Below are 12,716 nucleotides of genomic sequence, written 5' to 3'. Positions count from 1 at the left end.
TCTCTGCCCAGTATCCCCTGTGCTGGGCTAACGTCAAGTTGCCAGTAACAGATTTCATTCCCAAGAATAGAATTTGTTCTCATGACTACCCATACATGCTGCAGCTTTGAAAACATTCATCTCAGTGTCAGGAATAAAGACCTTATAAGATGTATGTCAAGCCATCTTTTGCAGATAAGATAAATATATGGGTGACTTCCTGGGACTTCCCTGCTCTCTTCTCTATGATCTTATAGGCTTCTTGGTCCTTTTTGGCAACTATGCCTTATGAGAAAGAGAGAAATCACCTAAGTCTGTGAGAGTTACACTATTTAAAACTGGTAGGATAAACGAAGAACACGAAAACAATGAAGCTCAAAAAAATTAAATCAAAGGCAGGACAGGGTTTATTTTCAACAAATGTTATAGATGTGTTACTTTATTATTACAGAATGCAACAGTCCACGGCCGGGAAAAATTTATCCACGATGATACTAAAAAACGTTGAGGTCTGTCAGTGGATGTTATAAGTACAGTGTCTTAGTTTGATTACTGTCAATTATTTCTGAGCGCGCTGACTTCCCTACCCAGCTTCCAGCTTCTAGATATGTTGAGGAATCACTCTGGCTCCCATCCACTTAATTATTTCTCATTATTCCTTCAATCCAAGTAACAAACCTTGACACACGAACATAGACACCAGGCTTATTGGGGCGGGCACAGCCAAGACCCCAGGAAGTGACTCCTTGTAAAATGTACTTGTCCTTCTCGAAGCAAACCAGAGGCCCTCCACTGTCACCCTATACGGCGGGGGGGGGGGGGGAACAAACAAACAAACACCTCACCATGTGAGGATGAAACCACCATCCTTTTATTATGGCGTATCATCCTTCTATTATCCAAATGTAAGTTTTCCCGGTATTTGAACATTCTCTTCCAATTAGAAAGGAACTTATTAATAGATCATTTGAATATCTGCTATATTCAGTACTTAACAAAGTATATTTATCAAAACCACACCATTTAGTGTTCCTGGGGAAAAACTCCCTTGTGAGTGCTGTACTCATCCCTTCCTGCCTCGAGGCTTCTCTTAGGCAGAGGAAACCCCAAAAGCAATTGCAAAGGGGGTGCAGTTGGTCTTTGTCTCACACGCTCCCTGGCTTCCCTGCTAGAGAGGCCACCACCTGGGTCCCCTCCACCAGCACGCCCCCCCAGAGGATGCACGGGCGGTGGCAGTGACGGTACGCTAACTCTTCCCTCACCACCGATCTGGAACTCAGGGCCCAAGAAATCCCCGTCCGTGATCTCAATCTGAATGCAGGGACAGACCTAAAATCTTTCTGGGTAGCATTTGGAAGGTGGCCTGCAGTTGACAAAGCCTTCCGGAATTTGCTGTTTGGGGCCTGAAATATTGAAGAGGCCAAGACAGAAGATTGACTTGGTTCTTACCTGACAACTGTCGGTACCTCCAGCCAAATTCCCAGCACACAGCTCTGTCGATTTGACTCTTCCATTCAGATACTCATAGCGATTACACACCTTGTTTTCGATCACAGGCAGCTGGGCTTCCTTGAGGAGACCCACGCCAAAGGTGCCTGTGTTTAAAGAGAGTAAAGAAATGGTTATACTGGATCCCAAACATGCCCACAAGAACAACAGAGCGCAGTGACAGATCTCTTGTTTGTCCGTGAGGTATAAAGCAAGAAGTCAGTTCCTGATACTACTGGAATGCTTTTCCTTTTAACCCTTGAGGGTATAGATATTATACAAGAGTTCATGTTCCCAAGACCTGGATTTAATAATCTGGGTTTCTTGACAGTGTTTAGGGGTACATGTTGTTATTTTTGTTTCTTTTTTTAACTATAAAGAAATATTTTGGGGGGTGCCTGGGTGGCTCAGATGGTTAAGCGTCTGTCTTCAGCTCAGGTCATGATCCCGGGGTCCTGGGATCGAGCCCCGCATCGGGCTCCCTGCTCAGCGAGGAGCCTGCTTCTCCCTCTCCCTCTGCTGTTCCCCCTGCTTGTGCTCTCTCGCTCTCTCTGTCAAATAAACAAAATCTTAAAAAAGAAAAGAAATCTTTTTCAATATGTAAAGAGAGACTGAGAAATACAAGTGTTACTATAACATCTATTCACTTTCAGTTTCTTTTAGATGCTTTTTTATACTACTTACATCATATTGCACAATTTTGTACCTTGATTGTTTTCACACAACATTATATAATAAGGGTTTTCTTAGAACGCTGCAGTCTTCATAATTAGTATTTTAATGGGGAGTGACTGCTTCAGGGGTGGGGGTTTCCTTTTAAGGTCAGGAAAGTGTTCTGCAAACAGGGGTGGTGGAGAACACTGTGACTGTACTAAATGCCACTGAGTCACACTCTTCAAAACAATTAAAATAGCAAATTTTACGTTATATAGATACTTGACCACAATATAAAAATGAAGAATAGCTGTCATGTACTGGAATTAACCTTTTCAGGCACAGGCTCGTGAGGTGATGTATCTCATTTAACCCTTGCAATAGTCCCATGAAACGGGCGTTTCTGTCATTCCTGTCTCACTGAGAAGGTAGCCGAGGCTGGGAGGGGGGCCGTGCAGTTTGCCCAAGATCACCCAGCAAGTTGGTGGAGGAGCTGGGATTTGCACTTGGGTCTGTGATGTCATTGCTCCAATTCTTCACTCCCCTGCTCCAGGGCTCCTACAGTAGCCTCCAACTTTCCACCTCTTTGTTCATGCATTTTATTTATATTCCTTAATATTTTCTTAACTCTGAGTTCCCAGAAAATTATGTAGACATGTTTATGGCTCCCAGTTCACATTGCCAAATTATTTCCTAAAAGGGTATGACTGCGTAAAATTTCACTAGGAAAAAAAAAAGGCCACTTCACCTCATACTTCTGAGTATTTACTATTTTTTAAATACTCGCTAATATAATAGGCGGAAATTGTCCTCATTCATTTCCTACTTTGCACTTCTTTTCCAATTAGGTAGAGTAAACATCCTCCTGTGTGCTTGTTTTACTCCGTGGTATTTCTTCTTTTGTGAAAAACTTGCTTTTTTCTTTTTTCCACTTTGGTAAATCAAAGTGGGACACTTGCAAAATAGCCAGAGGAAACGCTGCTTTCCCAGAGGGACATTCCCGGGCATGTCTCCGTGTTTTCACAAATAATCCAATTTTTCAATTTTGCAAGCCCAACGTTAACGCGTTCTGCACAAAAAAAAAACCTTTGCTAGCACGGAACAGCCAAGGGATGAGATGCTATTTCTTCTCCAAAGACTTTGAGTACATTTGGATAACCATCTTGAGTTTGGACAACTTGGCACTGGATCCAGAGTTGACAGGAGCCACGTTAAGAGGATCAGCATTTGGGAAGGAGAGGCTTGTCCCAGCCCTGACTGGGCAGGGCTGCCATGGAGGAAGCGCCTGAGGAAGCATTGGGTAGGGGGTGCGTTACTGGAGTTGAGTAGATGTGTGGAGGGACCAGTCTTCTCAGAATCTTTTGCTGAGAGTTAATGTATCCAAGTGTCTTGTTCTTGTATCTGCTTTCTAAGCAAGGTACATCCTGATGCTGGTGACAAAATCCACCACTGGTGGACTGGAAATTGATGTGGTCTGTGCAGAAGTGCTGCCATCTTGTGGCCACAGTCGAGATGGCACCCCTGAGGGCTGGCAGGCTGAAGGTGACCCCTAGGGAGGAAGCCCTGATTTCAGGGCCTGTGGGGAGAAGGAAGCAGGAGCTCCAAGAGCACCCCGTGATTGCTGACAGGGGGCTAACATGAATGAGCCCCTGGGCCTGAATGCTTACCTTGCTTGGAAATATCAAAGTCAGGGAAAGTCTGGAGACCAAAGGGGAGAACAGACGAGTTTTGACCTCACACTGAGAAGCTAAGAACACTGATCTGATGTGATTATTGACATAAGAAAATCCATAAACAGGACCGACTTCTGTTTTGAGACTCTCCTGGTTCAGTGAATATACTGAGAATGGGCTTCTCCCCGTGGCCGCGAGGGTGAGGCCAGAGTCTATGGGGGAGCCTGGCACAGGTCGGCAGTTAGGAAAGTGTAGATGGTGAGTGGAACAGAAGAAACCGTAGATGGGCTTTGAGGGGTCAGGCCGCCCGGGTTCAAGGTCCAGCTACACACGGGCTGTGTGCTTGCGCTTCCCGGGACACTGCCCTGCCTTCCTTGGAGCCTCGGATCCCTCATTTGCAAAACGGGAACAAACACATCGAAGTCATTGGGGTTTGCAGGTTTGTGGGTTTGCGGTGTTTAAACTTTTTAAAATGCAAAACGCTGGAAAGGCCTGTCACACCCATGGTGACAGCATCATTTGTGACATTTCCCTTTTCTTCTCGATGCTCACAGACCCCGAAGTATGGAAAGTAGGGGGACGTGCAAAATTCAGGAGGTGAGGTTTTACAAATGTAGGAAAAGTACAGAAAGAAGGAAGACAAATTTGAAGTGATTTAGACCAGTTTTTAACTTTTTAAAAAAAAACCCACAAAACCTGTCTTGAAATGAAAGCAAATGCGAAAGAATAACGTGCAAAGCACAATTTGAAAACCCAAGTTTTACAGATGAGGTTCTTCCAGGCCAAATGGCACGAGGAAGTAAGGTGACTTGTCCAGTTTGCCCAGCGAGTGGCAGAGCCAGATCTATTTTGCAGGGCTCCTGACTCCCCTTCTGTGCCCTCACCAACACTTCTGAGAAAGTGAGGCAGAGATTGAAGACATCCTCACCATGTTTCAAGGCCTGAGTCTGACGGGTGTAATTACTATCAGGGCCTACCACAAAGAGAAGACGGGGCCCCCAAAATGTAGTATGGGGTGCTGATATAGGACCCTGCATAAACGTTTTCCCTCTCACGCACACCCCAGCAACAAATACCAAATACCATTCCAGGGCTGGGACCTTTCTTCCTCTCCCCTAGCTGTCAGTTCGTCCCACCACCAACAGACTCTCCACACATACAACAGGATTGTGGGTATTTGGGGAGACCAGCTTTGCTGTAATTTTTGTTGTTGTTCTACACTGTGTTTGGGAGCTCGGTATGGCTAACTTCACATGGAAAATAATTGAACAGCCTCAATTCGTAGGCTGGCTTCAAAACCCTACTTACCTGGGGATGTGATATTAACGTTGAATTTATGGGCCAGGAGACTCAGAGAAACACTACCCCGTCCCTCACCCATGTCCCTTAACAACTGATTATGGAGACTGAGGCAGGAACCCAGCCAAAATCAGGAAAGGTGGACCTCACTCACCAGTAGACATTTGCACAAATGGACATGTTCTCATGGAAACTAGAGGTCTAAACCTGTTCCTGTGGGAATCGCGGGGTTTCTCTCACCTTGGGTTTCTCCCCAGCCAGTGATGTAGCACAATGTCCGGTCAGCAACCACATAATTTGGAGATGGCAGACAAGCTGGGATCACCTCTGAGGTGATGATGGCCGGACTGAAAGAAAACCATCCAAAGTTACATGTGCCCGCCCCACCAGGGCACTTCGGCCATCCATCCGCTGGTCGCTCACAACAAGACGCCACCTGCCCAGAGCCCTAGAATCCTCTGAGCTGGCATTTCGTTGCTTGGCTGACACAGTGCAATGCAGAAAACAACTTTTCCCCTGGCGCTGGCCTGGCCCACCCTCACCACGGTCGTTGCCATCGCCCCACCACCATCTGGAAACCACCCGACATGGCGCCTGTGTTCTCTGCGCCTTGTTGACTCGCCCAAATGTGACTGTTCTCAAAATATCTGTTCATTTAGCTTTCTCTATTAGGACCTGTTTCCAAATATCACTAACTTTAAGTAACAAAAGCAAATTTATCATTTTGTCAGACTTAATAAAATTCTATTTCAACGGGGAGAATAAAACCAAGGATGGGAAGAAGAATTTGCATTTGTGAGTTGCGTGTGTATGTGTTCGTGTGTGTTTATATTGTAGCTTTTTAAGTGCTTTGAAATACAGCATTTCATTTGATTTCCCCCAAACATATTATCATCTTGAAAGGAGAACTGTCAACCTGGAAGAATTGAAGAATTCTCTGATTATGAATGTATATTTGCTGACTGGCGAACTCTCTGGCGAGAGTTTCAGAAGTAACCATGTACTTCATGCTTCAGCTTATTCTTTTTCCACACGAGGAAACTGAATCCTGATGCCTTTTTTCAAGAGAACAGCCAGTGTGTGGCAGAATGGGGCTGAGCCCAGAGATTCTCTGTTCCCCAAAGCCCTTGTGTCTTTCATGTCCTCGGCGGTGTGCCCCACCCCACATTTTTCCCCCACAACCCTTTATGTTCACGAAATCCAGACATAAACAAATGTTTTCACTGATCTCAGAGTAAAGACCATGGGTGAGCTAGTACCTGCTCAGCTTTATCAAGGCAATGTCTGCACGTGTGGGCTCCAAGAACAGCTTGGACACTTCTATCTCCTGAACATCTGATCCAAGATTGAATTCTTCGTGTGCACCCAGGATGACCTTATATGTTGCAGGGTTTGAGGATCTAGGAAAGACAGTGACATTAAGAGCAAAATAATGTGCCAGCACCTTCATCAAGTGCCCTTCGGAGTCATAAACATGGCATCTTCTCCCTCCTTGGCTACCCACAACCAGTGACCTCTGAGTGGCAAGAAACGAAGTCCACTGTTTACCTAAATCTGGCTACGAAGGAATGCTCTTGGGGTACTTTGGGGCTAACCACAGAAGAAGAATGAAATCAATTAATGGAGTCAGTACGAGGACAGACACCCATCTCAGGAGAACCAATGCGTGTCACAATGAGCAGGTCTTCCTGCCATTGACCCAGGCCTACAAACCCACCTGAACTGGGTCTTCCTTCTTTGTTTCTCTCTAGAAACACTCCCCTCCTCCCTCATCCAATGGGCCTGGCAATTCTGCCTGAGACTTCGCATCTGCTCCCTGGTCCCTAGTGTCACTGCCATGGAGGGAAGGGGAGGGGAGGGGGAGGGAAAGGGAGGGGAGGGGAGGGAAGGGAAGGGAGGGGGAAAGAAGTAGGGAGGGGATTGAGAAAGGAGAGGGGGAGGGAGGCAGGGACTCTATGACAAGTCCTCATCCCCATTGCCTCCCAGACATACCTCTCCAGGCAGTGGGCAGCTGTCAGCACCCACTCTGGGGATATTAAAGTCCCTCCACAGAAGTGCTTTCCAAATCTAGAAGGAAAACATGCCAGAATTTTAGTTCAAACCTGAGGATATGTTCTACAGAAAGCCAGAAAAAAGAGTTCACTCGATTGTGAGCATGTGATGTTCCCAAAGGAAAAGCCTACCAGCCCATCATCAGGATGGCCAGAACTTTGAGTTGGGCTTCAGTAGTGGATTTTCCAGGTCTCATCCTCACCACACTTCAGATGGTGGGGGGAGGCTCAGGCACAGCCTGTCCACCGGAGAGTAAAGCCACGTGGCAGCAACAGGGAGCCCACGTCAACGGTTTGGACTTGTTGGCCTTGGACTCCAACAGAAGTGACCAGCCAAAGATCATCCCCTTGAGGCCTCTCTTACTTCTTTATGACAAGATCTCTACAAGGCTCAACAAGTCATTCTTCAGGGAGCCAAATGTGACCCTAAACAGCTGTGATTCCTTGGAGTCTGCTCATTTTACCCTCTTGGTGTGAGCCACTCCGAATGAAGCCCGCCATAACGACAGCAGGCGTGGTAATAATTGGTCGGGAGATGGAGCACAACACAATTTGGGAAAGAAAGAATTTGAAATATGTGAAAGGTGAAGGTTCGTAGAGCAAGGAGTTCATAAATGAGAAGGCACAGAAAGGAAAAGCCAACTCAACAAAAGAATGAAATATACTGAAGTCAAGTTTATCAATAGCATCTCACGTGCGTAGGGAAGGAAGGCGACTGAGGGTGAGAACTGAGTGTGCACGTGGGCCCTGGCATGGAAATGAGGTGACGAAGCAGCACGAGAAACAGATTAGCCTGTTTCACACGTGTGCTTTATCTGAGACACCCGGGAAAACCGGACCTATTAGAAGCCCGTGCCACTGAAACAATCACCCAAACTTTCTGGGTCCCATGGGATTGGAACCCATCACTCTTAAATTATGGTGATCCTGAACTATCATCCTACACAGAAGGCAAGGTGCTTGGGAATCGGTGAGCACCCTCTGATTAAATTCAATAATTCAAGAAAGTGTAAAAAAAAAAAAAAGAATCTTTATCGGTGAATGACTCTAGATAATTTTGTCCATGCCTCTCCCAACATCCCACATTTCCAAAAATAGCCCAATTCCTTTGTCCTACAAAGAGACAATGAACATCTGTAAGACCCTCCAGGCATCTTCAATACTTTTCCAGCAATACTGGAACGTGGTGTAAATCACTACATCTGCACATTTTGACAATAGCCGCCCAGATCAAGGAAAATATTCCAACTTGGGCTATTTTCAAAGTAGAGAGCCTAGGAAAATAGAATTTTTAAAATTTTTGCAGTTTTCCTTCTTCCTAAGAAGATGATAAAGGCAGGTACAGATCCCCGAGCTGCGTGGATCGAGTGTGAACATAGAAAGGTTTTTCGGGGCTTACACAGAAGAATGGAACTAATTGTTTCTGGAAATACCATCACCTTGTTCTCAGACTGATTTGCCAGGGCCAGGAATGGGGGTTGGCCACACACCCGCCGACAATCCTTCCGGGGCATTTCTTTGGTTCCACCTGGGGCTTCCCACAATCAAATGAACGGGACACTGCGGCATGAAGTGGAAACAAGAGTGACATTTCAAGAAGGGAACGCAATTCTGTCACACAACTCAAGAGAAATCAGCGGGTTATGGCCAAAGCTCTGAAGTTGTGACCTCTCAAAGCCCAAACTAAATCACGAGATCATAAGCATATTTGGGGATATTTTTTTCTAAGTTTCGGAAGTGACAGTAGACAACACAGAACCTTCTCCTTTCAGGAAAGTCTAAGGACTTCTGTATTGTTGGGGGGGGCGGTTAAGTAGATTGGTAGAGTTGGGTGGTACAGTGAGAGCTTTGCTGAGAGGACCTGACTGACACCAATTATTATTCTGACTTGGATGTGATAGATTCTAGGTTCCCATCTTCAGTTGTCATCCCCATTGCAAGGCACTAATGGGTAGTTTTTTACTGTGAAGCTCTGTGTGTGCATCATGTACACGTGTGTGCATGTGTGTGATTGTATGGAACAGAGCTAACTGTCCTGAACTTCTCTCAGCCAGCTTCTGGACAGGACTTCCAGGAGCTTCCCAAGACTAACCCAACGCCCTGGGGATGACTGACGTTCACTTGTCCGTATGCTCTATCTACCTCTTACCTTTCCAGCTAGACAAGAGGGGTCATGCCCCATCTTTGGTACCACCCACTAATGCCCAAACAGCTCCAGCCTCTAGAAGGCTAGAGCATCTCTTGTTGGCCAAGGGCTGCACCTGGGAAGTTACTGTACTTCTCCTCCCTGGGAATCAAGGGGCATTATCCCAGCTGTGGTGCCCATGGCAGGAATGTCAGGCTGATAGGACAACTTAAAGGCAATCCTGTCAAGTAGGCAGCCTGTCCAACATGGAGAACCTGGCCCATAGGCAGCCTCTCCAACACGGAGAACCTGGCCCAGACAAGGCAGCAAGGTGCTCCAGAAGGGGCAGAGCAGAGGATCGGGAGTGACCAGCTGAAGGGAAGGCACTCACCCCATTCAGGGCCTTTCAGATGAAGGGGCCACCAAGAGAGTGTCTACAGAAAGGAGTAAACAGCCACGCAAGAAAGATTCAGCTGTAAACTCACCCTAAATCCAGACAAGGAGTCCAAGCCGAACCTTGCCCATCACCCTGGCCTCTCCTTCCTCCCTGCTGCTCTACCCAGGGGTGGCTCAGGTGCAAACCCCAGCAAAGTGGCTCCTGTGCTCTACCCCATACCCCAAACTCCTCCCCAAACACCTCTGCATGCTTGTCTTCGCTGCCTTGGCGGCTGGAGCTTCTCCCTCCCCAGCTCTAGCCGCTGCACATGGCAGATACAAGCACCTGCAATCAAGCCGTGCAAAGGCGAAGTCCAGCCCGGTTTTCTGGAACCAAGACAAATTCCGTTTGCAAAGACAGGTCAGCAGAAAGTAATATAGGGTCCAAATCGAAGCGGCTCACATTGTTCTCCAGACCTGCCCATGGATTTGTTATTCCAAACTTTTCCCCTTTCCCTGATCCAAGCTTCTTGCTGCCTAGAAAATCTCACGGAAATGAGGGAAGAACCCAGACATGTTTTTCTCTAAATTATGTGGCTAAGGTATGGGTAATGAATAGTAATCTTAGGATAAAGGAGATTTGGAGCTTAGTAAAAAATCTACGTTCCTTCTCATTGAATTCTCAGGATGACAATTTATAGCTTTACAGTGTACATTATATGCTTAGCTGTTTCATGGTGCTTGTATATTTTTTTACTTCTCAGCCGCTGAAAGGGAGAGCTTCCTATCTGGGGACTGGACTTAAAATTTGTTTTTCAGGCATCCCAAGCGGGACATGGAGAGTTCGGTGAGAGCATTCGGAGTCTGATGGGATCACCTGTTTTCTCTTTGGGAGGATTGTGTATTTACTTTATTTAAGGTGTCAGGGAAGGGGGACTCCCTAACAAATAGGGCCACCAGAAGGACAGATTCAAGAGGCCCACGATGAAGAGAGCGCAGCCCACTTGAAGTGCTCAGCTTCAAGCCCTCCTTTTGCAAATCCGTATCCGGGAGGTGGCACTGCATTTATCTGAGAAGCCATCTCCTTACAAAAAGGAAAGCAACTTACCACACTGAGGGATATCACAGTAGTCAAAAAGTTTTCTTGGATTCATCGTGTAGCACCAAGGACCGTTGACATCACCATCAGGATTACGGCAGTACTAGAAAAAAAAAAAAGGACAGGTGTCCTGGGGACCAGGCAGAGTGGGAGAGAGAAGGGCAGAGAAGGTGTTCGGACACACATGTTGCTGCTATCCTTAGAAGATGGAAGGTAGTGCTCCTAGCTTTTTGTGGCAGGGGGCAAAGTTATTCCTTTGGCACATCCTAGGGTGTTATAAAGTTTTGACTCAGCTTCTTCAAAGAAGCTGTGAGTGACTCCCCTGAAGGAGGGGACCTGAGGGGTCCTGAGGTAGAGACGCCATAAAGGGGCCTCCCCTCCAGCAGCCTGTGTCAGGGGACCTCTGAGAGAGCAAGCGAGAGAGGACCAGGGGACTTGGCTGACTCATCTTGTCCCTGGTTCACGTCAGCAATCTACTACCCGATGACACCTGTTTGCTCTTGGTTCAGAAATTGTTCCCAAGAACTGTGCATGTTTCACAGGTCAAGCCATAGGAAGGCAATGTCTTCCTTTTCCTTTCCTATATGTACCCCCAAAGTAAACCATCCCACAGAGTCGGTGACACCAGAGGAAACCCTACTGCATGGAGTCCTCATGGCCCAACCACATTTTTTTTCTAGAAAAATTTGACTAAAAGGTCATGAAGTTCGTCCTTGACCACCAGAACATAGAAGACAAACACTAGAAACTAGAAACAGCACACAGTACTAAAAGCAAGCAGGAAACGTCCCAAACGCAAACGAAATGAGGAGCCTGAGGACAGTGGTCACAGGCATGGAGGTCTGCTGGCACACCAGAGTCGCCAGGCGGATGCTAGATACATGGAGGCTTGTTCCCGAGATCTCTCACCATCCCCTCTGCTACCACCAAGGACCGGTCCGGGCTGACTTGCCGTAACACAGGGTCAATTCTGTTTGCAAAGATTGGTCAGCAAAAGGCAAAATAAGAGTTCTAATCAAAGTGGCTTACGTTTTTTTCCAGACCTGCCCGTGGATTTGTCTCTGGAGTGAAAATACTGTGTCTGTGGGGCTCCTGGGCAGTCCATTCCTGGCATGGGACGCCCAAAACAGTGGTTGCCTTCTTGCCCCGGTACCCTTTGCCATTCCCAAACATGCAGTCTGTAAGAGGAAGAAGAAATGGGTGGCTACGTGTCCCTGCACAGACTCAGGACACTAGGGAATATAGGCAGCCCTGCTAGGACTCTCGAATTTGACAGTTTCTGTGGTCACATCCTTAGAGCACTGGAATGCTGACAATTACAGCAAACACTGCCTATTTTAACAAGTTACTGGAAATGCTGTTGCCTGGGAAGTAATCACAAGCCAAGATGTTAGCATGGAAATTTTGGCCAGGACACGAAGACAGTCAATTCTATAACAAGCTGAGTGGTAAGACAGAGCCCCCGGAGGATTCGCATCAAACAGATGTAGCTGTGAACTGTCAGAAGACCCTCGAACACCTCATTCTCAACCAGGATGGGGGCGGGGGGGAAGAATGTAAATTGAACAGGAGTTTTATAAAAGATACTATTTTGGCTAGAGCTGTGCTGTGAGTTCCCACCCTTTGGGGTGAAGAGGTTCATAAAGAGACGACTTGGGCCCCTTCTCCAAGCTCATCTCTTGCCTCAACCTAGGGCCAGGGGGCTTCCACAAGACCCCTCAGAGAACATGATGAGTGTCCCATAGGGGGACCCAGGGCACCAGCGCTCTGACGGCCGTTTGGAAAATCCAAAATGCAAGAGCTGGGCCACCTAGCATCTCTGCCAAGGAAGGGGGCTGTGCCGGGCAGCCTGTAACCCCGAAGTTTGCCAGGACTGGGGTAGGGGAGTTACCCATGCACCAAATGTGGGGCAAGCACAGGGGGGAACCACGGCAGGTCGTCTCAAGTCTTATCTAGGAGGAAGACCCAGATGG

The 12,716-nt window shown here is 47.1% G+C and overlaps 1 protein-coding gene across 2 annotated transcripts in view; it reads right to left on the bottom strand.

Moving 5' to 3' along the window:
* Positions 1-363: 363 nt before the first annotated feature.
* PLG (plasminogen) overlaps positions 364-12,716 on the bottom strand; it is a 39,572-nt gene continuing 27,219 nt past the window's right edge. For both annotated transcript variants that reach the window (XM_027603391.1, XM_027603392.1), the window contains exons 12-19: positions 11,773-11,921; positions 10,753-10,846; positions 8,584-8,704; positions 7,086-7,160; positions 6,353-6,493; positions 5,334-5,440; positions 1,429-1,574; positions 364-779 (exon numbers count right to left, since the gene is read on the bottom strand). In XM_027603391.1, the coding sequence (XP_027459192.1) occupies positions 618-779; positions 1,429-1,574; positions 5,334-5,440; positions 6,353-6,493; positions 7,086-7,160; positions 8,584-8,704; positions 10,753-10,846; positions 11,773-11,921 (995 nt within the window). In that variant the 3' untranslated portion in view covers positions 364-617. The remainder of the gene's footprint in view (positions 780-1,428; positions 1,575-5,333; positions 5,441-6,352; positions 6,494-7,085; positions 7,161-8,583; positions 8,705-10,752; positions 10,847-11,772; positions 11,922-12,716) is intronic.

Source organism: Zalophus californianus, chromosome 7 (genome assembly GCF_009762305.2).
Source record: "Zalophus californianus isolate mZalCal1 chromosome 7, mZalCal1.pri.v2, whole genome shotgun sequence".
NCBI lineage: Eukaryota > Metazoa > Chordata > Mammalia > Carnivora > Otariidae > Zalophus > Zalophus californianus.
This window is presented reverse-complemented; position numbering and strand designations above follow the sequence as displayed.